This window comes from Macrotis lagotis, chromosome 8 (genome assembly GCF_037893015.1).
Source record: "Macrotis lagotis isolate mMagLag1 chromosome 8, bilby.v1.9.chrom.fasta, whole genome shotgun sequence".
Taxonomy (NCBI): Eukaryota; Metazoa; Chordata; class Mammalia; order Peramelemorphia; family Peramelidae; genus Macrotis; species Macrotis lagotis.
In genome coordinates, this window is record NC_133665.1 from 25,046,115 (window position 1) to 25,072,258 (window position 26,144).

Consider the following 26,144-nt stretch of genomic DNA (forward strand, 5'->3'; position numbering starts at 1 on the left):
CATGCATATTGAATCATTGAATGATGTCAAAACAAATTATTTCTTATTCAGAAATATACAAGCAATTATCCTTAGACCCGCATTCTATATCACTACTGCATATTATAAATAACTATTAGATGTCCATCCTTTTGTTTGTTTTCTTGTTCTTTTTCCTTCTTAAAAAATAGTAAGCAGATTTCTTCTTTGACAGATTTGAGTCCTTTTTATCCTAGGCCACTAAGAGATCAAGATGATTGCTTTTTTTGGATGTCTTCTCAAAAGTGAAATACAGTGTTTTTGAAATACAAGGCCTTTGCCTTTCTATGGGATAGAGAATAAAAATACTGCCTTCTATATACATGCAACTATTATTGAAGTTGCTTAATAACATCTGTTGACAAATTTTGTGTGGAAATTTTGTTTTTTGAATCTTTATTTTGGTGGGTGGAATAGGAAGGAAATGTAATTATAATAGTGAAACTACTATTATAGTCCAGCTCTTTTGATCAGGTCTTATAAAGGAGATGGGAAAACCCAAGTTGACTTTTTGTTCTTTTTTTCCCCCAGTGTCAAATATGTTCCTATGTGTTAGACAGTCTACGAGGCTTTATAGTTTCAATGACAAAAAATGATGGTCCATTCTTTTTTTTTTTTTTTTTTTTTTTTTAGGTTTTTGCAAGGCAAATGGTGTTAAGTGGCTTGCCCAAGGCCACACAGCTAGGTAATTATTAAGTATCTGAGGCCGGATTTGAACTCATGTACTCCTGATTTCAGGGCTGATGCTCTATCCACTGCGCCACCTAGCTACCCTAATAGTCTATTCTTAAGGAGCTTCAGTTCTTCAGAGGAATATTGTATCTCTTATATGTATGTATTTGTGTAATTATATATGTTTATTGTAAATACAAAGTAGCTTCAACAGAGAGGGATGGGAGGTATTAGTAACAGAAAGGACCAGAAAAGGCTTCATGTAAGAAATGTCATTTGAGTAAACTTTGAAGGAAATTATCAGTCATCTTGTGCCTTTAAGGTTGCAAAAATTTTTATTGTATTCATTAATATTATTATATTGTATCAATTACAGGTGCTGTTGCCTCCATGTTTTGGGTTGATGCTGAATTAGGAAGTGACATTTACCTTGATGGTAAGAACACAAAATATGCTATCTTGTTAAAATCATAATCCTCTTATATTTGGTTTTCCAATTCAGTTTAGTATTAATTGATTTCTTACTGTGTGCTAATCACTGAGGGAGGTATAAAATTGAATGAGTTTGACTACTTCAATGAATTTATGGTATATTTTAAAAGTTATTATATACTTAATGTTTGAAGTATTAAATTAAGAAGTATTAATTAATTTTAATGAAATAGGAAAAACTAGCGAGTATTACACACTATACTTTTCCCAGTACTATACCTTTTCCCAAATACAATAATCACTCTTCCAAATACATGTTTTATTATGTACTTTATTATTATTACATCATTATGCTTTTGTTTTTGATGTAGTTGAAGATAAATGTATATGTCATTCTTTCTATTCTGCTAAATGCATTTGATCCCTTTCTTATTTGGTCCCTTGAGAGCAGGAATTAGGGTTTTTTTTTTTTTTTTTTTTTTTGCCTTTCTTGTTATTCCCTTGCATTATTGCTGGTGCACAATATGACAAATATTTTTGATTGGTCAGTTTTTATGGTATCACATTAATTCAACATATGAACATACTACAAACCAGTTTATCCAGCCCTTCCCTAATTGTTGGATACATTATAGGTTTCTGGAGGGTTTTGCTATTTAAAATAAAGGAGATCAGGAAAATTTGTACAGAGGAATTCTTTTTTTTTTTTTTTTTACATTTTAAATTTGTTTAGGTTATAGACCCAGTCCTAGTTTTATAACTAAACTGTGTCATATCATATTACTCTCCTAAGAGTTTGTAAAGTAAGTTTATTTATACATATATGTTAATAATTATTATTTCTACAAAACTTGCTCATTCATGTCATTTCACCAGTTTGTAATTTCTTTGTACCCAGATTTTCTTTTTCTTTTTTTAAATGGTTAGATCAGTTTAAACAAAAGAGATCAATAATCTTTTCTTATTACTAATACCATTAGTATTTTCAGGATTGTATTAGCTCTCTTGACAGGCATCTCACACCTTTGATTTGTATTGACTGTTCAGTGAACTAATATCTTTATATCTTTTTCATATGAAATGCTGTTACAGTTCCTTGCCATCCTTTACTTTTGGATTTTTTTTGATATTTCATTTTGTTTTTCCAATTATATGTTATGAAACTTTTTCACCATTCATCAACTTGTGTGTGTGTGTGTGTGTGTGTATATATTTTTTATATATGTATAAATATATATATATGTATATATATATATATATATATATATATATATATATATATATATATATACACACACACACACACACTTAATGTTACACATGTTTTTACTACCCTCCCTTCCCATCAACAGCAAACAATCTGGTAAAAGTCTGTACCCAAATTTTCAAATGAATCTTTGATTGCATCAGTTAAGGAGTTCCTCCAACTCATCCTGGGCAGTTCTTGTCCATATCTGCCCATCATTTTGCCACAGGGATTCACCTGTGATGATTTTCCACTTTCTATCTATCATTCTTGTCTAACCTTAAACCCATCTTCTCATATCAACTATTGTCTTGGCAGTGTTTTTTTCCTCCTTTTCTTTAGAGAAGACTCCTTTATAATAATTTATCTAAAAGAGTTCGTATTACCTACTTTGAGGTTTTTAGACATTTTTGGTATTATAATATTTACTACAAATAATTTTTCCTGATCTGTTTTTTATTTTTTGAGACTTTTTCCTCACAATCTTTTCATTTTTTCACATCTCTCCATTATCTTGAATAATTTCTTCCATTTGATAAACATTTCTTTCCCCTTCACAGCTAGAGGAAAAAAAAATTCCTTTTTCTTCTGTTTCTTTTATACAATCAAAATAAAGTAGAGTTCATTGGTCCATTGGAATAAATTATTACTCTGAGCCTGAACCAGCAGGTTGATCCATTGATTTCAATGTCAAGATTAGAGAGTACTTGAGGACTCTAAAATGCAATAAAAACAACTTTATTAGGGCGGCTAGGTGGTGCAGTGGATAGAGCACCGGCCCTGGAGTCAGGAGAACCTGATTTCAAATGAGGCCTCAGACACTTAATAATTACCTAGCTGCACTTTGGGCAGGCCATTTAACCCCATTTGCCTTGCAAAAACCTAAAAAAACTCAACCAAATAAAAAAACCCAACTTTGTTAATAAAAAGATTTAAAAGGACACAGTCTCAGATTAAATACTTCTTAGCAGCTGGCAATGTTTGGTCAAAAAAGATGTCCTCACATCCCATGGAGTAGTGAAATCTCTGTAAAGCCTCTAAAGCTTGACTCGATGTAGGCTGAGAAATTATTATTAAATTATTAGAAACCACCTTAGCCTGAATAAAATATATACATTATTCCTACCATAGATGAATATATTAAACTCATTTTTCATCATGTTACTATCCAGTTGTCCCAATAATTTTTGCTTGCTTTTTTATTTGCATCTTTATCAAACATGAATCATTTATAAGGCTAATTTAATGTCTGTTGACATTATTCACCTATTTTCTCTGTAGTACCTGTAATAGTAAGGTAGACTTAGCAAAGTTTAAATCTATATTTAAATTTAGAAAAGAAACAAAGTGAGAATAAAATAGAGATAAGTAAAATTGAATTGATAAATAAAACCAAAATCTTTCTTTAAAAACTGACAAAATTGGCAAAAAAAAGTGTCTCAAAAAAGAGTAATTCTGAAAATTTAATAAAAAGAAGGTAGAGAATTAACATAACTAAAATTAAAAATGAGAGAAAATGAACATATCTAAAGAAAGTTTACATTCAACTTTGTTAACAAATTTAAGAGTGTTTTTTTTCAAATTTTAAAATGAATAATTGACAAAAATAAAAAAGGACCAAAATTAGTAAAACAGAAGGAAAATAACCAACACAGATTACTCTCAAAAAGGAAAATTAGTTAAGCAATTATAAGCAGTACCTCATAATAATAGCTTTATATTAAATTTTTAAATCTGGTAGGGCAAGTTCTTCCTCCTTAATTCATTGTTCTTATTGATTTTCTTACCTGTCTCATTTTCTGTACAAATTTTATAATTTTTGTCAAAAATCTATGAAATAACCTTATGGTCATTTTGATGAATTTTACATCATTTTTTAAAATTAAGAATATTTTACTATTATCCTCCAATTTCTGTCAAAATCATTTTGGAAATTCCTTTTTTATTGATCTGTATTCTAGACAGAATAATACAGTATCATAAATTGAATTTCACTAAATCCTTGTGTCGGTTTTCTTTACGTTGTTGATTTTTGTACAGAAATAAAAATTATTTTTGTCGGTTTATTGTAAGATAAAACTACTTTGTTCAGAGTCTTTTTTAGTGTCACTTTTTTTGTTGATCATTATAAATTTCCTAGATTCCTTATGTAGGCATGCAGAGATAATTTAACTTCTTCCTTGACAGTTCTTATTCCCTTAATATCATTTTCATCTGTTATTGAAGGCTGACATTTCTCAGAATGGTAAGAGGAAACAGTCCTGCATTATGATTATGTCTGTTTTTAATAGGAACTCCTTTGTTTTTTTTCTTGCAAATAATATTAGCTTGGGTTTTGAATCATGTAAAGGAAATATTCTTTATTTATTTTGCATGAACAAAGGTGTTGGAAATTTTTTCTACATTTAATGATATAGTATTTAATGTTCTCTAATTCTTCCATCTGAAATTGACTTGTTTGTGTTATTTCCTTCTTGGTTTGTTTATTTTGGCACATTACATTTTTGCAAATGACTTTAGTTTTTAAAAATTCTCATACTTGTTACCAATAAGTAATCTTTTCTCATTTCTCATTTTATTTATTTGAGTTTTCTTGAATTGAACTTGCTTTGATAATATTTCATTTCTTATTAAATAGTAGTCTAGCATTATAAATTTATATTTAAGCACTATTTTAGTTATGTCTTATAGATCTTAATTTTTTTTTTCCTGAACCTGAACTCTCATTGGTGCAGAAAACTCTCTTTACCATTGCAAATCTACAATTGGTTTACATTTAATAGTCTTACAGAATTGCAGGATACATTGAAAAGTGAAGTAACTTTCCTGGGACCAAACAGATGGTAGACCACAGTGGCAGGACTAGAACTCAGGCCTTCTAAAGCCAAAGACTAACTTTATCTACTGTGCCATTCTGCATAGCTCTATGGTCATCATTCTAGATATCAACTTTTGTTTTTATAATTTCCTCTGTAGCCCAGACATTTTTGTAACACTAATTTTCTAGTTAGACAATATATTTAATATTTTTCAGATCTTAAAAGTACTATATAAATATCAGTAATTATTGTTTCTTCAGGGACTTATACCTTTTGGTATGGTTATTTAATGTTTAATATTTCTTTATTTCTAAACTTGCCTTTATCTTCTTTGTGACCTAGGTCATAATGTGATCAGTTTTCATGCATATTCTATGAAAGTTGTTCTTCGACTTTTTTATCTCAGGTTACTATACACTCTTTAGGTTTTTGCAAGGCAATGGGGTTAAGTGGCTTGCCCAAAGCTGCACAGCTAGGTAATTATTAAGTGTCTGAGGCCGGATTTGAACTCAGGTACTCCTGACTCCAGGGCCACTGCACCACTTAGCTTCCCCTTTACACTCTTAAAAAAGATTTTTGTAACTTCGTGAGTTCTTAGCTGTCATCCTCCTTTCCTCTCCACTTTGCTCTAAGAAAAACACATGTATGTATCTACATATGTATGTATATGTGTGTAAATATATATATGTATATTATATATATTTTTTTTTACACACACTCACAAAACCATACTATACATACTTCTCTTAATCAGTTTTTTCCCTCTGGAGGAGGTTATCATCTTTTTTTTGTAGCTCCTTTGCAGTTGATTTGTATATTTATATTACTCAGAGTAGCTTAGTCATTCAGTTACTCTTTGAACAATATTGCTGTTACTATATACTGTATATTCCCTGATTCTGCTCATTTCACCCTTCCATTAATTCAGATGCAAGTCTTTCCATCTTTCTAAAATCAACCTGCTCATCATTTCTTTCAGTAAAATAATATCTCATGACAATCATATAGCAGAACTTTGTTTATCCATTCCCCATTTGAGAAATTTCTAGTTCTTTGCCACCATAAGGAGATCTATTTTCAATATTTTAGAACAGATAAGTTCTTTTCCTTTTTTCCTGATCATCTGATACACCGAACAGTGGTATTGCTGGGTCAAAAGATAAATACAGTTTTATGACTCTGGATACATTTCCAGATTACTCTCTAAAACGATTGGATCAGTTCAGAGTTCTACCAACCCTTCCCTATCCCCTTCAACATTTGTCTTCTCATAGGTGTGAAATGATATCTCAAAGTTGTTTTTAATTTACAATTCTCAAATCAACAATGATTTAGAACACTTTTATATGACTATATATAACTTTGATTTCTTCATCCAAAAACTGCCTGTTATGTCCTTTGACCTTTATCAATTGGGGAAGTGACTCATATTCTTATGAATCTGAAAAGGTTCTCTATATATTTGAGATAAAAGACCTTTATCCATGAAGCTGTCTATAATTTTTTCCCAATTTTCTGCTTTCCTCTTGATTTTATTTGTACAAAAACTTACAATTTAATATAAATAAAAGCATTAATAGCATCTATCTCACATGTTTTTTGTGGGGACCAAATGAAATCAAATGAAATTTATAAAGTCCTATAAAACTTAAAATAACATATATCATCTTTTCTCTGAAATTTTTTCTTATCCCTCTAATTGTTGGTGCTTTCTGCCTTTTCAGATTATTTTATTTTTCTTTGCATGTTTCAGCTTCCCGAGGGCATGGACTACTTAATTTTTGCCTTTGTATCTGTCCCAACATCTTGCATAATGCCCAGTAAATAGGGATTTAATTAATGTTGAATTGAAATAAATATTTTCTAAATTTCTTGTTTTCTCCTAGTGTTAAAATATCTTTAAATTTTAGCTTCAGTTCTTCCTGCAATTTTTTCCCATAAAACTTTGAAATTTTCTATTGTAATTTTTTTTGCTATTAAATTTTTGCTTGAGTAATTTAAATGTGTTACTTAACCATTCAAGAATATCTTTCAGGATATCTAATGTTGTTTACACATCTTGAACTGTTTTAGATTTTTTATGAAGCAAAAATTTTTAGATCTATCCTCTTATTTTTTCATTCCCTTTTGAGTTGAATTTCCGTTATGCTATATGAGTTTTTTTGGGCGAGAAACTTTAGCCTCTTATCTCCTCTTGATGCTTGATAGAAGAATATTGAGACCTAATGAAAAGATCACTGAATTTGGAGTCAGAGAAGACCTTTATTTGAAACTCAGTTCTGTTTCTATCTGTTTGACATTGACTAAATAACTTCCCTTCCTGGACTACAGTTTCCTGATCTGCATAGATTAATAACTTGTAAACTGACCCTTCTAATTCTGAGTCCTGTGGCTTATTGATTTTTGCTTTTGCAAGACAGTAGGGTTAAGTGACTTGGCCAAGGTCACACAGCTAAGTATATTACGTGTTTGAGGCTGGATTTGAACTCAGGTCCTCTTGACTCCAAGGCCGGTGCTCTACCCACTGCACTGCCTAGCTTTCCCCCTCCTGTGATTTTTTTTTAAGGGAAATCATGTTGAGTTCAGGAACATGTAAAAATCATTTTTTTCTGACATATTTATTTGTTTAATCTTAACACTTTTTAATTGCATGTCATTGGTAATATTCCCTTAGCATATTATAATGTTTTTGAAAATCTTGTACATTCCAGAGTATAATAAGTGGATTTGTTATCATACCATTTTTCTCCATTAGTCTGACTAAATTAGGAACTGATTATAATTTAGGAAGTTCAGCTTCTTCTTTTCTTGATCCATTCTTTCTTTGAAATGCAGCTTCTTAACTTAGGGTCTGTGATACACACACATACACACACATATGTAATCAATATAGGTGATTTCTTTGGCAAGCTTCTGTATTTTTTTATGCATTTAAAAACCTAGGCTATGACACAAAAAAATTTAAGAACCCCTATTCTAAAATGTCTTGTGGAGGAAAAAATGGTAGTCCTTAAGTCTTTCACCACTTAATATATCTATCAAGATGCTCATGATTTGGTGTGGTTTTAGCTTCTTATATTTATTCTGCTTCTTTTTATTTCATGTAATGTTTTACTTCTGTTTATTATTAATGGTATTACTTAAGATTTGATAAACATTCATTTCGAAGAACTGAAATGCTTGAGGTTTTGTATGTATTTTTAATGTAGCCTAAAGATTTTGATAATTCAGAAAAAATAGAATTTTCAAAAATATGTCTTGGCAGACGGTAAGACTTCAATATTTACTAAGCAATGGGCTTTGATTTTCATTTTGACAAAAATGAATTTTTTTATTCTAAGGCTTATTTCTTTGGAATGTTATGGCTCAACATTGTCAACATTTACTAATGTGAAATAACAAATGGAAATAAATTCTGTGGTGAAATTAGCATTAAATGAGTTGATCAATGACAAGTCACTTACCCTCTCTCAATGCCAACTCAGACTTTGGTATCTTGCCAGTTGTTAATCTATGGTGCAACCTAGTAAAGGCAGTTTTTATTTTTATACTGAGGGACTCCATAAAAGAAAGAAATCACAGGAATGATGTCTCCTCCACCCCTCAAAAACTGGCATTTGTGTGAAATTCTGGATTGAGTAATGGGGGTTAGTTTTTTCCTTCTGGATTGAGGAATGGGGGTTAGTTTTTTCCTTCATCTTCAATTCGAGCTAGTCAATTAAGTCATTTATGTAGTATTTAAAAGTAGTAACTTGAAAAGTATTTTTCCTTTTTTGTAGGAATTGTATCTGTTGTGGATTCAAAATATGGATTGAAGGTAAGATGAAAAGGTAGACCAGAATACAATAATCTGTTGAATAATTTAAAATCTACCTGATTTCTAAATTATTTATTTTGCTTTCAGGCAATCTAAGAACACAAAAAAGATCTAAAGTTCTATGATAATATTCAGAAAAATTCCATCCATTGAAGGACTATTTTGAATTCATGATACCATGATAAAAACTTTTTGATATGTGCAAAAGCAGTGAAATGTGCAGGTGCAATGTATGCTACAAGTATACTTGTTTTTATTATAAAGTTGGAATGTATTGATTTGGAAACCTATAGCAAAGCCATCATTCCTCTGTAAGATTATATTCTAAGGATATTTATTATTCCTCCTGTATTTAGTAGAAATGGGTCATATTACCATAAACTTATGTATACTTCATAATCATTTATTGGTATTAAGCATGCCTCATAAGTGCATCATGCAAGGAAAAAGCATCAATTCTGTTATATTATTAGACCAACTGTTAGGGTTGTTTTTTTTCATTTTTTTAAAATAAATGTTTATTTCAAGTATGAAAAGTAATGTTTAAATCCAAATTGTTTTCAATGTAATAAGTAAAAAAAAAATACCCAAGATTCTTGGGGAGAAAGTTCACAATCTATTACAAAATTTAACAGTATAAAATGCCACTTTTAGCAAAATACTAAAGAATATATTTCAAAATTCTCTATTGTTAGTATCTGCTAATATAGTTTATAAACATAAGAATATATTAACAATTCTAATTAAATTGTACATATAGTTGTTGAGGAACAGCTTTTCCTCGAATTTGTTGAATTTTAGCACTTCTCAGCATTTGAAATAGAAAAATAAGAAAAAATACACAAAGCAGTTATTCCATAATTATGTCTGTTTGGTTCAGCAATATAGCAGTTAAAATACTTTATGGTTTTCCTGCTAAAGCACAATAGGTTTCTTTGCAGCAATTAATTTTATGTTTTTCTAAGCAAAGAATGTTAATTTTCTTCACATACAAAAAAGCAGTTTTTTTGTTTTAATTTCTACAAGTTTTCTCAGGTTTTTATAACATAGTGTTAGTCAGAAATAAGCTTCAGGATTGGAAAGCCTTCAAAATTACAATAGTAATCTAATGCCTGTTACAGAATTGAATTTTAAAAAGGAGAAAGGAAATTAATTAATAGGGTCAAGTTTTAAAACATGTAAATATTTAACATCTTTGCCACCTCAATAAAAACTCTTAAATGACTAACATACCATCATAATAATAGAAACTTTGGATTTCCTAATTTATATGTCAGATAAATAACTTTTGCTTTGTGTAAAGAATTTGCTAACTTGTCCACTTCCTCTAGTTGCAAAGCTGTCTGATCTCAGCAGCTGCTTGTAATTCAAAGAATTCTGAGGCTCCACCAGTAATGACACTTGGATAATAGGCAGCAATTTAAGGGTGTCATGCTTCACAGACCTGGCCCATCAACAGTATAGCAGAGAAATGGTACTCTGTGGCTAGGCAGCCAAATTGAAACTGAAGTGGTAATTGATATCATGGGCTATCACTCTAATGGGATTGTCACCCAGTGATCTGAAATATTCATTTTTTAATCATGGGCAAAGGAATGGACAACTTAAAATGACAGCCCTCCACTCTCAGAACCTGCCACCCAGGCCACTAACATTGTTTTTTTCACTTCTACAAATCTGACATTTAATGCAATAGAATCAATAAGTAGAGAGTTCTAGAGAAAAGGTCAAGAGAGAAGTTTCTTTTTAGTTCTTCTGTTATTATGCAAGCTTTTGAGACAGTTCAGTCACAAAACTGAATTAGAAAAAGGCAGGAAAATAAACATTATACAATAGGGATTTAACAAAAACTCAAGTATCAGTAGATAAATGACCAGTCTATTTGAAAAGAAAGGTTTCCTGTTTTTTTATATTGCCATATTTTATAGTTGATATTTTTCCACTGTAGTCAACTATGTTATTAACCAAATCAATTTTATATTGGTATAGGTTTTTATAGTTGGCCTGGTAACCTTCCTGACTGTCTTAAGGACATCATCGTAATCTTTTCTGTTTCAGTTGCTACAAAGTGATCCCCCCCCATCTTGTTAAGATGAGATGATTGACTGAATTGAATGTGGTACCTTCTCTATATGGAATAATGGATCACTTTGCCTAAGAAATTTTTTTCTCTCTCTCACTCTTTTTTTTTTTAATTCTTTGGCAAGTATCGGTGTTAATGTTGGATAAGAAATTTTAAGTTATATAGAGACTGGGATAAGAAAAGTTAAAGGAGCTTGGAGGAAAGAGGGTTTGATAGTATAAAAATGTTTTTGTTAACTGAGACATATGTGGGATAATAAAAGTATCTAAAATAAGATGTCTTATTTATATTTAAATTTAATTTTTTCATATTATGATATATAAGTAATTTTGAATTTTGTCCCCTTTTTCTTAGCATTTAACAGAAGAAAAAACAGATGGCCTAATCAATGAAGCAATGAGGTACTGTACTCATTGAAGAAGTAATACACGTAATTTTTTAAAAATGTTAAGATTGGTTGGTAGTTAAAATAAGAACAAAAGCATACTGTGAAATGTCAAGTGTCAACAAAAGCATAATTATTTTCTGTTCAAACTAATACATCTTTAGATAAATGTATTTATACTAGACCTTGGGCAGACAAAATAAAAATCCAAAGAAAAAAATTTCCTATTCTCAAGGAACTTGTCATGTTTATAGGGACAAATTAAAATAGGGAATCAAAAGAGCAAAATGCCATAAGATAAATTGAAGTGGAGAGCATTGTGAATTTGGGAGGAAGTGGATCAGGGAAAGTTTCATGGAGGGGAGAGGACACCTGAGATTTGACTTGAAGGAAGAAGGAAGAAGAGAAACCTGGAAGGGAAAAATGAAGACTACATTTGAGGCATGAGGAAGGCTTGCTTGAATGCTTGTTGGCAAGAGTTCAGGAAATGACTAATTCACTTTGATTTGGATGTATAATGCATAATGGTAAATAATGTAAAATAAAAATAAAAAGGAGGGCTATAGACCTTAAAAAATCAGAAGTTTATTTTATCCTAATTGTCATAGGGAGACAACAAAGTTTTTAGTGAAACTGTATACCGATGATAAATTTGGCAACTGGATTGGAAAGTGGAGAGTACTTAATCAGATTATTACAAAAGTCCAGGTTAATGATGATAAGGGTCTTCTGAGTGAAGAAAATGAACAGATAATAACTCTTTTTTGAAAATGTACTTGGACTTTACATTGTATACCATGGAAACAATGTAAAGACTGGCAAATTGCCTTCTCTGGGGTGGGGGGAGGGAAGTAAGATTGGGGGAAAATTGTAAACTCAAAATAAAATAAAATCTTTAAGTACAAAAAAAATGTACTTGGAAACTGATTGGATATCATTCGAAAGGGGGAAAGAGTCAAAGATTAGAAATCTGGATAACATGGAGGGTGATGGTGCCCCCTCACAAAAGTTGATATGAATGAAAGATGACTTTCATGGGAAAGGCAGAAATACAGAACTGGAATGGAGTAGTTTTGTAAATAATTTGATCAAGTGAGTTGAGGGAAAGTGGTGGGGTTGGAAATCTGAATTGGGGGATTTAAAAAATGAGTGAGTGGAAAGGAAATGGCAGCAGAAATTTTGAATGCTCTTTGGCAGTGAAAGGGAGGAGAGCACAGTAGCTTGAGGGAGTTCTTGTATACAGATATATATCCTGTACAATTAAGAATTTAAATTCTTTGTGATGATGACTGAGAACCTATAGTATATTTTTCTTGTTTATAATTTTTGTCTTTTTTATCTTTATAATAGCTAATAGTCTGAGAAATATTCTTTTAAAATATAGTCAGATAACCTTGATTTGTTGCTTTCTTAAGGTCTGTATGTTGAGCACAAATAGACCTTGTGAACATTTGGGGTGGATTTTCTAAATTTTTGCATCTCAATTTTCTTCTGAGCACTGCAGTTCTACTTTGCTCATAGGACAGAATCTTTTCTGATGAGGGCATGCCATGCTAGATGGTCCTATATCGGTGTCCCCCATGTCACACAAGACATATATCTTAAATTTTACATTTTAGTGACTATAACTATGCTCTTATTTTTAAAACCTGTGCAGACAACTAAAGAATCATTTTATTGGCTTAGCCCATTAATGATCCATGATTTTTTTTTTACGCATTTACTCTTTTCTTGGACCAGAATTGCTAAAATTATTTTTAACTGATTATGGCAGTGTTGAGAAGAATGAGTTGAGAATGTACACTTCATGTCTGTAAAGAAAATTATGTTATGTACTATTTTTCTGTATCATGAGCTCCTTGAGGACAGAAATTGTGCCTTATTCATGTTTGTATTCCCTTCAAAACCTTACAAATGAGTGTACTGGGGCGGCTAGGTGGTGCAGTGGATAAAGCACTGGCCCTGGAGTCAAGAGTACCTGGGTTCAAATCCGGTCTCAGACACTTAGTAATTACCTAGCTGTGTGGCCTTGGGCAAGCCACTTAACCTCATTTGCCTTGCAAAAAAACCCTAAAAACAAAACAAATGAGTGTACCACATGAAGGACTTTGTAAATATTTATTATGATCAAAATTTTAGTTTATAATAGTGACTCACTTTAATTTAAGAGTGATAAATCATTAGTAAATTGTCTGATAGAGTAATAGTATTTTTTTTTTTTGCTGAGAATGGTGATTTGAAGAAGCTACTCATATTTAAATGTTTAATTTCTTTAATTCTTGTTTTCTCTTTATTTTTCTTAATTTAGGCAGGTTGCCTTGGCAGATATTGTTATAATCAATAAAACGGATCTAGTTGCAGAAGAGGAGTTAATTAAAATAAGAACAGTCATCAGGTACAGCATTTATATGCTAACCACCCATTTTCTGAACTGTTACATGTATACATCACCTAACATTGTTAATTGAATATCAATATCCAATTGCATCAATCAAAGCATACTATTTTCCATTTAAAAAATTTGTTTTATGCTTTATCTTTTTTTTTTGACCTCAAGGTTTTTTGTACTCTTGGTTCTGATTCTTCTTTCATTATACATGTATAATTTATATCAGATTACTTATCATCAAGGGGAGGGAGAAAGAAAAAGATGGAGGGAGAAAAATATAGAACTCAAAATCTTACCAAAAAATCAATGTTGAAAATTATCTTTACATATAGTTGAAATAATAAATTAATTTAAAAAAACACAAGGAAAGAACTATCCAGTATCCAGTTCATCTTCTAAAACATAACTTTAGGCAAAATGATCAATCCATAGAATTGAGAACTGGAAGAAACCCCAGAGATCATCTATTCCCATCATTTTACAAATGAACCTGTTGTCCAGAAACTTGGAGTGACCAAGGCCACACAGATGGCAGAATCAGGATTCAAGCTCTGGTCCTTTGTCTCCATATTTTAGCTCCTCATGAATTATGTCAGGAAGTAGATTGTTGGACTTAAGGTGTTACAGCAGTATTTTATGTTGTCACAGAGTTTACTTAGGCTGAGTTGATGTTGATCAAAAACATTGTTAGTTGAGGCAAAGTTAAGACTGTTAGCAGAACATTCATATGTCAAGTCCTATGAAAATGTATTTTCAAAGTTGGCATGAATTATTACATACTGTATATTATGGGTTATATCTAAATCTGCATATTTTGCAAATAACGCAGAAAATGTTTTTAGTTTTCCTAGTGTCATTGATTAATCCCAAAGATAAAGAATAAAATAATAAAACTTCAGTGTCTCCTTATTATAACTACATCAACACCTTTTTCTTTTGCCTGACATTCAAGGTATTTGATAACTTAGCCTCGCCTTTTAGTTTCTTCTTCCATTATCCCTTCCATTACTTCCATTACCTTCTATTCCAGTCAGGTTGATTTACTCACTCTTATATGAGCATGCCTTATGAGTTTGTTCCTTAACTTTTGCCATGTCCCCTGCTTGCCCTTACCCTTCTCTCTCTTATTTATTTTTTGAGGCCCAACTCTAATCCTGACTCTTTTTGTGAATCTTTTTCTAACCACTCTTATTCACAAAGGTCTCTGATATCCTGTAGGAATTGTCTGTTATTATCCAGGGCCTCTAATGCTACTTTATATTACTGTTCAACTTACCATGTTTGTCCTTCTTTATTTAAATTTAATTTCCTTAAGAATAGGGCCCATATTTCCGTCTGTCTTTATAAAATTTTACTTGTTCCACTTTTGACCTTTAGAGGTAATAAAATGACTAATTTACTCAAGAAAAATATACTTAGACCCCGCTAGATGCACAGGTTTTATATTTTAGAATTCTGGGAAGATAACAAAAATTTAGAGCACTAGCAGTCAAGTTTTATGACCTCCAAGGGATACTCAGTAGATAGATTGAATTAGAGAGTATTCCTTAAAGAAATAAATAACAATTTAAATGGCTGGAGGAATATTTACTGTTCATTGCTGGACTATGCCAATATAATAAAAATGATAGCATAATAGAGTTAATTTTCAATTTTAATGCTCTGCCAATCAATTTATGAAATAAATATGTTAGGCACAGCTAGGTGGCACAGTGGATAGAGCACTGGCCCTGGAGTCAGGAGGACCTGAATTCAAATGTGGCCTCAGGCTTAATAATTGTCTAACTGTGTGACCTTGGGCAATTCACTTAAAATTGCCTTAAATAAAAATTAAAAAAAAAGAAGTACTTTAGAACACGCAGTAGAATAATAGCAAAATTTGTTTGGAGAAACAAAAAAATCTAGATTATCAGGAGAAGTAATGAAAAGAGATTGGGATGAAAGCAAAAGAGCATCTTTAGATCTCAGACAATGGAACTCAATAACTCAACTCATTGTCCTATCTCTTTTAATAAATTTACATTTTGAAAAGTTGTCTTTATCTGATTTAAGAAAAGAAGTCTACAAAATGTCTAATAGTGTATAGACTTTCCTTATGCCATTGTGGCAGCTGAGCCTTAGTGTCAGAGAGACTAGGAGTCTGCCAGATGCTATGGTGCATTTAGACAATTGATGATGTCCCCTTTGACTCTTAACATCTGAATAACCCATTTTCAGTGCCTTATTTTAAAGTAGTGAGCAACAGTAAAATTTTTGATAAAATATATACCCCTTCTCTTAACCAAAAGTCATTTTAGTTTAAAAGAAAGTGGCCAGTAATTTTTCCACTGACACCTATCATCTCTATAATTATGGTGTCTCAGTTGGAATCCAATGAGAGTACTGACATTTGATTGTCATGTACTTTGTAGTAATGTTACTGTTAATTACTGAACTTTCCACTGTTTTTTTTAAAGTATACTAGATAGGAGTTTGGGAGGAAGGATTTGGAAAATCACTTGGGCCTTTTAATCCTTTGTCTTCTAAAGAAGAGAAGTTAAAACTCTTTATATTAATATTCTGCTAAATAAAGCTTAAAAGACAGTTAAAAGGTTATAGGGAATTGTAATCTTTAGGTAGCCCAAGAAAGAAAGCAAAATAGATTGGGGCGACTAGGTGGTGCAGTGGATAGAGCACCAGCCTTGGAGTCAGGAGTACCTGGGTTCAAATCTGACCTCAGACACTTAATAATTACCTAACTGTGTGGCCTTGGGCAAGCCACTTAACCCTACTGCCTTGAAAAATCTAAAAAATAAAAATAAAAAAGAAAGCAAAATAGATATTTGTGTAAATTGTTAAGAAAAGTTTGCCTTTCTGACTTCATAAGTGAGATACTAAATCTGTAGACAAAGATTAGCATATATGGACATTGTGTCAGACATTCTTACAACAGAGATGGTTATATAAGACTAAAATATGAAAGCAAAACACAACTAATTTGGATCTTGGTGCCATTTATAAAATGAGGGGTTTGAGTTAGATGATCTCCAAGGTCCCTTTCCCCTCTAATACTGTGGTTCTATGAAAAAATAGAGAATTAACTACATCATTTTCCTCAAAAATGCATGGTGAGGAGACATAGCATGCAGTATGTATAAAGTTGACTTCTAGTATTGAAAGAGACACACAGATTAGAAATTACAGTCAAGGAAGCTTTTCATTTAAAATAGGGAAAGAGGCTTACAGTTTTTATGAAAGTTGATGATAAAACTGAGGCTTGAGTCTTGAGTTTTCAGGTAAAACTGAAGGGCATGGAAATTGTATGAAGTCTGAGGGGGTGGTGTGCTGTGATTCCTCGTTGATAGGGAAGGAAGAGAAACCAAGGAGAGTCAGAAAGGAAAGGCCAGACTGACAAGGAGAGTGTATTAGGTTGTCATATTTTGTTGCCAGATGTCACATGCCATTGCCTACCTGGTGTTGGTGGTTTGCCATGGTGCCTCAGTGTTATGGGAGGAAAGAAATCAATTCAAGACCAAGAGACTCCCTAAGCAGCCAGATCATCTCCCATAGTCCTGTTTCCTATCAATCAGACCATGGGGTAGAGTACTTTTGGTAAAGGCACAACTTAATCCCTCACTATAATAAACATAATTGTGCAAGTCACACCACCACTCCCTAGGTTGATTGGCATGGTCATAGACACAGAGATAGGTACAGTCAGGGTTTAAAGGTGAGTTCTCTTGTCAGAGAACTTGACCACAGAAAGAAGACAAAGCTGAGTGAATAAATGTGGGTTATTTAAGGTTTATAATAACAACAAACAGAAAGAAACTTGAGGAATAGACTGGAAGACAGAACAGTATCTCGTGTAATGACCTAAGTGGATGGATCCACAAACAAAAGTCAAATTGGCATATAGTCATTATCCCAGGATTACTTTTAACTCAGCCAAAGTTTAAGTTACTTTCCAAGGGAAGGTGGATAAGGTAGTTTCTGTATCCCAGAAGAGAGCAATGTTCTGCAAGTGCTGTTTTGCAGAGGAAAACCTATAGAATTGTGCCCTCCAGGAAACTTGCATAGCTTAAAAATGATGAGGGTGTTGACTGTTCAGAGAAGAATCTTTAGGGAATTCTTTTGTCAACAGACCAAAAAATATTTCCCAAAAGAGTGAGTTTTAGCACTAAGCATAAGTATATTTCATTTTTTATTTTTTTCCCCTAGTCCTAAGTATATATTTGTGTTTGATTAGTCAATGTTTCAACAGTAAAATTTGCTTTTTTGTTTTATTTTGGATCTGTTTTTAGTTTATTTTTCTTTATTTGTTTATTTTAGATCAATAAATGGACTAGGAAGAATCTTAGAGACCCAAAGATCAAGGTATTTTTAATACTTTTATTATGATTCCTGTATTATACTCTAGCAAACTTATGATCATTTCTTAGTATGATTGCAGTATCTACAGATAATATATTGACCAAATTCTGGTTCAGATTCTTCTCATTACTCTTACCTCAGTGTAATTTAATTATTTTATTTAACTTAATTAATGAAATCCTAATAATTCTTGATTGCTTAAAAAAAAGAAAGAAAAAATTCCCAAGTTAAAAATCTGTATTTTACAATTTTGAGGATGTTACTTGAAGTGCAGTAATCAAAATTACTAATGTTTGTTGCCCTAATCTCAGGTAATCTGTTAATTTACATATTGCAAAATATTAGGAAATTGACAGTTAATCAAAGTTGGTAAAAACTCCAAGAAGTTGGTAAAAAAAATCCCAAAATCCATAAAGCACCAGCCCTGGAGTCAGGAGTACCTGGGTTCAAATCTGGCCTCAGACACTTGATAATTGCCTAGCAGTGTGGCCTTGGGTAAGCCACTTAACCCTATTTGCCTTGCAAAAAAAAAATAGAAAAAAATAGAAAAATCCAAAACAAAAAAACCCCAAAACAAATGGGGCACCTAGGTAGCACAGTGGATAGAGCACCAAACCAGAAGTCGGGAGAACCTGAGTTCAAATCAGCCTCAGGCACTTAATAATTACCTAGCTGTGTGATCTTGAACAAGTCACTTAACCCCTTTGCTTTGCAAAAACCGAATAACAACAAAAATTCCCCCAAACCAAAAGATCTAAAAAGTAACTTTCCTTTAATCTATAGGAATTTTAATAATCCAGAAGTGGTTACCAGTTGGGGCTATTCCGCATAAGTCAGTTTAAATAATTTAAAAGTGAAGAATATTTTTCTTTTTCTTTCAGCATACTGACAATTCTGTAATAAACTTTTCAAATATATTTACATTTTCTTATCTTATTACTTTTAGAGTTCATTTAAAAAAACAAGCAACCAAAAAAAAAACCCCTATCATATGTGAGGAGGAGCATTGTAGGGTAGTGGAAAGAGGCCTACCTCCTTGTGGAGTCCAAGTTCACCCAAGCAACTCATTTTACTTTCTTGGTTCCCAGTTTTCTCATTTGTCCAATGAGGGGTTGAACTAGATGACTTTTCTTTCCCTTTTGAAGCCAAAGTTGAAGTCTCATGATTCTTTGATAAGTAGTCATCATCTAAACTAGTGCTTAGTGTTCAACGAAAGGATTTTCTCGTATTTTCAGTTAATCAAAATGTATTTTCAAGTGAACACAATCTTTTGTTAACATATGCTAAGAATGAACAAAATGAGATTTCTGAGAATGGTCAAAGCCAGCATAGATTTTTTTAACCTTCTGAGTTAAAAACTTGGTTTTTTTTTGTTTTAATCTGACAGACAAGCTTTGATGTTTTGTCTATTTGGGAGAAATTTAATCATTTTCTAAATTCCAAGAACCTGATTTAGAATTTTAATTATATTTTTGTTATTTATATTTTATACTCTAATGCTTTGCTATTTCATCAATATGAAAACTCATCATGAAAGCAGATAATACTTTCTTTGCCTATGCTATGACTCAGTTCTTTGGAACTTGCTGTGTCTGAGAAACATATCACCCTGTAACCAAAGTGATAATATTTCCAGAACTTAGTAACGCTAATATTTGGGTGACAGATATACAGCCAGTAACTCAAAAATGTTTCTAACTTATTGGGACCTGTACCAGGTTGCTATGATGACATAGTTTTTAGGAACCCAGGGCTATCTGTCTCCATTTCAGTAATGGAGTAGGACCTTTGATGCATGATTTCTTTTCATTTTGCCTAACTTTGTCCCTGTGTAATTCCCAATGATGGGTTTTCTGATTTGACCTGCATAAAATTTATTTTTAGAAATAAAAGAAAACTTAAGACTTACAATGTAGGAGTACCTGAGTTCAAATCCGGCCTCAGACACTTAATAATTACCTAGCTGTGTGGCCTTGGGCAAGCCACTTAACCCCATTGTCTTGCAAAAAAAAAAAAGACTTAAAATGCTTACTATGCAATGCAGGCATTGTCAAATCTCTTTGTAAGGAGAAGCATTGTGGGGTAAGGGAAAAAGACTTACCTCTTTGTGGAGTCCAAATTCACCCAAGCCAGTCATTTGACTTCCTGGGTCCCAGTTTTTTCATTTGTCCACTGAGGGGTTGAACTAGATGACCTTTCCAGAGCAGACATTGAGTAGAGAGAGATGGTTAAAAAATGGTTATATATCTGATTATCATTCAATATTTTGGCAAAACAGAGTAGACTCAAATACGTAAAGGAATAATGAATAAAATTCATCAAGACTTCTTTTGTTTCCCAGTCCTGTTGATCTGGTTTGTAAACATATTTGGAGAAGAATTTTGAGAGAATAATAGGATTATAGATTAAGAATATGAAAAACATGTTTAATAACTTATTCAAAGTGATGGCCGACCCCTTGTTTCTGAAGGACTGTCATGTGGAAAAGAAATTAATAACTAATAAAAGTTCACACTTTTATGGCACTTTGAGGTTTATAAAGTATTTTAAACACATTCTCATTTTAACTCTCACAACCACCCTGTAATGTGGATGCTATTATTGTCCTCAATTGACAGAAGAGACTATAGCTTAGAGAAATTAAGTTATGAGGTCACACCACCAGTAACTATTTGAGTCAGAATTTGAATCCAAGCTCTCCTGAATTCAAGTCTGATAATCTCTTCATTGTGAGTGCCACACTTTCTCTCTACTTAGAGTCTATCAAGAAAACTTCAAATGAGATCATAAAGAATTGAATTCAACCGAAATGACTGAACAACAAATGAGACAACAGTACCAAAATATATGGGATACAACCAAAGCAACTCTTGAAGTAAAATTTCTCTTTCTGAGCATTAATATTAAAAGAAAGAAAGAGGGTTGTAGTAGAGTATGTAATTTTTAATATGACTAGATGACCAGAAAATTACTGAGCCCAAAAGATGGGTGATTTTTATATTTCAGCTGTTCTAAACATGGTCACAGAACAAGTTCATACTTGCACATACTCTGACATGGTTTAATATCATGTCTTGTTATCAGGTTTTTATATTAACCAACTGTTTGCTAGGAGGGGAAAATAATTTGAAGTTGCAGAGTGAGGAAGAATTCCAAAAGAATTTTTCTTGTTACTATTTTGCATCCCCCTAAGCCACACAAAATTTCCATATATTCCATCTTATTTTGTACTCCATAAAGCTAGGTTGTAAATTTGGAGATTGAGTTTCCTCTCTTTACAATGTTAAAATACCTCTTAAATTGTCTTGTGAATAAAATTGAAAATGAAGAACTAAAACTTACCTACAGTAAATTATTTGAAGCTGTTCTTTTTAGTCCTTTTAAAATGTTTGCCTTAAGCATTGTTTCCTACCAGTAATATTCTAAATTGATTGCACCATTTTCATACTGTCTAACATTTTTATGACATTTCAGCTTCAAAATATGCACCACATGTTTTAATTGTCCCTACAACTTACAGCTAGATATCCTTCCTTTGTCATGTCTTGTTGATTCTTCTCTTTACCTCTTGCTGGGACATTTCAGCACATAATTGCTTAATTGGTCATGTTACTGCTCTCCCCTCCCCTCAAGGATCAGTTATAAATTCTCGTATTTAAAATTTGTCTTCTCTCCTACCTGCCTCTCCACTTTTAGTATGCTTCACTTCTCTTCATGCACTCAGTGGTTCAGTCAAAATATCCTTCTTGATAGTGCTCACAGAGCTTACTCTTTTTTGTTTTGTTGTCCTTGTGTAAGCTATCCCCCATGTCGAGAAGTAGCAGTCTTGGTTCTATAATTCTTAAACTACCTAGTTTTGTTGAAAGCTTAATTCAAGCACCCCCCCCCCTTTAATTGAGCCTTTTGATTCTTCCAACTACCATTGCTTTCCTTTCCCAGGTTGCCTCATATTTATTTGGGGGTGTGTGTGTATGTGTTGTTTCCCTTGATAGAAAGTAAGTTCTTTGAAGGCATTTTGTCTTTTGTAGCCCAGAACCTACCACAAAGCCTAATGCATAGAAAATGTTTAATAAATGCTTGTTAATAGATTGAAATTGTCTTTGAAGGTTGGATATACACTAGTATATGCTGTATTATTTCTGATTTTTTTCCCCTTTATTCTTTTTCTTTTAAGAGTTGATCTTTCTAAAGTACTGGATTTACATTCTTTTGACGGTCTCTCTGGAATCAGGTAATTTGCAGTTATCTGTAGGGTTTTTATTAAACACTTATTCAAGAGAGTCTACAGTTTGTGAATGGGTGATCTTTTGGAAGTTAATTTGAAGTCTTTAGAAACTCAGAATTTATTTCTGGTTAGAAATAATATTTTAAATAGTATTTAGGTTTTCTTGACAGCCCACAGAAGCCTATATTAATTCATGATGAAGTCTAGTACCAATAGTAATTTCGTCTCTACTTATTTGGCTATTAGTGTTTGAAGTAATTTCCTAGTCATTGCCATTCAGGTACAGAATAGGGGTTTATATCAGATAGAGTAACTGATTCTGGGAAAAGAGTAAGCAGAAAAAAATAAAAGGAACCTAACCATTGACCATACCACAGGCATGACATAGGTTTGGGGAGTAGGTGTAATTGAAAGGAAAAAGAGCAGTTCTGGACAAACTTTCAAGTTCTTTTTATTTTTTTTATTATTTATTTTTTATTTATTTTTTAGGAACTCTATTTTATTTTATTTTTTATTCTCATTTTTGTACAAATGGTTTTTTTACATTAATAAAATATTCTTGTTTAAGAGTAAAAAATACCCCTCCCCCCATAAATGTAGATTTGCTTGGGCAATAAAGTAAAGGGGAGAGAAAAAAAAGTTAAAATTAAAAAAAATAATAGTAATAATTGTAGGTATGGCCAGGTGGTGCAAAGGACAAAGCACCAGCCCTGGAGCCACGAGCACCCAAGCCCACATCCAGCCCCGTAGACCCAACAATCATCCAGCCATGTGACATGCAAGCCACCTGATCCCCACAGCCCTGCAAAAACCAAAAAGAAGAAAAAAAAAGACCCCAAATAAAATAAAATAGTAATAATAGTAGGGGTGGCTGGGTGGTAGAAAGAGCATTGGCTCTTAAGCCAGGAGCACCCGGGTCCAAATCTGGACAGACACCCAAAGATCGCCCTGGTATGTGGCCCCAGGCAGGCCACCCAGCCCCATTTGCCCTGCACCCTCCCCCAAATAATAATAATAAAAAAATGTGCTTCAGTCTTTGTTCCAACACCAACAACTCTGTCATGGGTGGATTGCATTCTTTATGGTAAGTCCATCGCAAAAGTTACTTCCATATTTTTCCAGTGTTGCCATTAGTGATCACAACTCCCTCCTTTCTTATTTCTCCATTACCATGTACTATATTTTCTCTCTCCTTTCACTCTGACTCTACTGTAGGTTTGCTGAGTGGTGCAGCAGACAGATCCCTGGTCCTGGGGCCAAGAAGCCCTGAGCCCCCATACCACCCCTTAGGTCCAGAATCCACCTGGCAACATTGTCCTGGACAGGCCTTCCAATCCCAGCCCCTTGCAAGAAGTAAAAAAGAAAATGTGTTATGTCTGACCACTCTCCCCTCCATGGTCCATCCTCTCCTCCTTTATTCACATCCCCACCCCTTCCCCCTGCTCCCCCCTCCTTCTTACTCCAGATACCTATACCCCATTGAGTATATATGCTGCTTCCTCTCCTAGCCACCTCTGATGAGAGCAGAAGTTCCCTCATTCCCCCTTGCCTCCCCCCTTCCATATCATTGCAATAGCTCATTGTAATAAAAAAAATTTATTATATGAAATATTCCCCCTCTCCTTTTTCTTTCTCCCATTACATTTCCCCTTTTTTCTATTGACTCCATTTTACACCATATTTTATCTTCGAATTCAGCTTTCTCCTGTGTTTCAACTATAAAAGCTCCCTCTACCTGCTCTATTAACTGAGAAGGTTCGTATGAGTATTATCAGTGTCATTTTTCTATGCAGGAATACATGCAGTTCATCATCATCAAATCCCTCATATTTTCCCCCCTCCTCCAATCTCCATGCATCACCTGAGTCCTGTATCTGAAGATCAAACCTTCTGTTCAGCTCTGGCCACTCCAAAAGGAACATTTGAAATTCCCCTGGTTCATTGAAAGTCCATCTTTTTCCCTGGAAAGAGGACATTCAGCCTTGCTGGGTAGTTCATTCTTGGCTGCATTCTAAGCTCTTTTGCCTTCTAGTATATTATATTCCAAGCCCTATGAGCTTCCAATGTAGTTGCTGCTAAGTCCTGTGTGATCCTGACTGCAGCTCCATGATATTTGAACTGTGTCCTTCTGGCTGCTTGTAATATTTTCTCTTTGACTTGGGAGTTCTGGAACTTGGCTATAATATTCCTAGGAGTTGGGTTTTTGGGATCTCTTTCTCGGGGGGATTGGTGGATTCTCTCCATTTCTATTTTGCCCTCTCCTAGAATATCAGAGCATTTTTCCTGTAATAATTCTTTGAAAATGATGTCAAGGCTCTTTTCCTGATCATGACTTTCAGGTATTCCAATAATTTTTAAATTATCTTTCCTAAGTCTGTTTTCCATATCAGTTGTTTTTTCAATGAGATATTTCACATTTTCTTCTAATTTTTCATTTTTTTGAGTTTTGAAGTGTTGATTCCTGATTTCTGCTAAATTTATCAATCTCTCTGAATTCTATTCTTTGTCGGAAGAATTTGTCCTCCTCCTAAAGTTTTATCTCTTTTTCCATCTGGCCAATTTTGCTTTTTAAAGCATTCTTCTCCTCAATAACTTTTTGAACTGTTTTATCCATTTGACCTTAGCTGGTTTTTAGCATGCTATTTTCTTCAGCATTTTTTTGGATTTTCTTGACTAAGCTGCTGACTTCATTTTCATGTTTTTCCTGCATCTCTCTCCTTTCTTTTCCCAGTTTTTCTTCCAATGACCTCATTTGATTTTCAAAGTCTTTTTTGAGCTCTGTCATAGCCTGAGCCCAATTTCTGTTTTTTTTTTTTTTTGGAGTTTTTAGATGAAGGAGCTTGTGCTTCCTCATCTTCAGACTGAGTATTTTGATCCTTCTTGGGCTCATATGCAAAATATTTCTCAATGGTCTTCCTCTTGTTTCTCTGCTTATTTTCCCAGCCTGGGCCTGGTTTTGGGGTGCTTCCTGAGCTTTTGGGACACTCCCACAAGGGTCTCAGTGTGTGAGGCTCTGTCCTCCCTCCTCGTCTGTGAATGACCATATGCGCCCCCCTCTGCCACGGGGCTGAGGTGGGGGGGCCCCTGCTGTTCTGTGGGGGGCCTAGACTGCTTTCAAGATCTGAATGTGGTCAGAGCCCCAGAGTCCTGTTCCAGAGGCAGAGGACAGAGCTCTACAGTCTCTCTTCACTCCCCTCCCTCAGCTCAATGGGCTCATGCCCTGGAGGCTCCTGCCTACCAGTTCCGCCCGCTTCTGTTTCGGGATCTGGGCTGCAGAAAGACCAAGCTGCTGGCTGTGTGCCCTGAGGGCTGGGTTCCACATACTCACTCTGGCAGAGGTCCCCTGCTGTTCCCCCACTTTGTGCCCGGTGCTCCCCAGGGTGCAGCTCAGGAGACTCCTCTGCCGCTTTGAGCCTTGGCTCCTAACACCCTGGGGCTGCCTCCAGGAGGCTGATGTTCTTTCACTCTGGTGGGCTGCCCCTCCGACCCTGGAGAGTAGAGCCTTTCTGCTCTTTTCCAGGTTACCTTGAGTAGGAAAACTGCCTCACTGGGTCCCTTTGTGGGTTCTGTCTCTCTAAAGTTTAGTTAGAGTCCTTAGTTTCAAGTTTTATCAGAGAGCTCCTAAGACTGGATCCCTTCTTGTTGCCATCTTAGCTCCACCCGTCAAGTTCTTTTTAAACAATAATAATAGTGTCCACATTACAG

The 26,144-nt window shown here is 33.6% G+C and overlaps 1 protein-coding gene across 1 annotated transcript in view; it reads left to right on the forward strand.

The window, feature by feature from the left end:
- Nucleotides 1-26,144, forward strand: part of LOC141495333 (zinc-regulated GTPase metalloprotein activator 1A-like) — a 58,579-nt gene that overhangs the window by 14,357 nt on the left and 18,078 nt on the right. The window contains exons 5-10 of the mRNA XM_074196535.1: nt 1,067-1,126; nt 8,967-9,004; nt 11,442-11,488; nt 13,781-13,867; nt 18,173-18,217; nt 22,389-22,445. Coding sequence (XP_074052636.1) covers nt 1,067-1,126; nt 8,967-9,004; nt 11,442-11,488; nt 13,781-13,867; nt 18,173-18,217; nt 22,389-22,445 — 334 coding nt within the window. The remainder of the gene's footprint in view (nt 1-1,066; nt 1,127-8,966; nt 9,005-11,441; nt 11,489-13,780; nt 13,868-18,172; nt 18,218-22,388; nt 22,446-26,144) is intronic.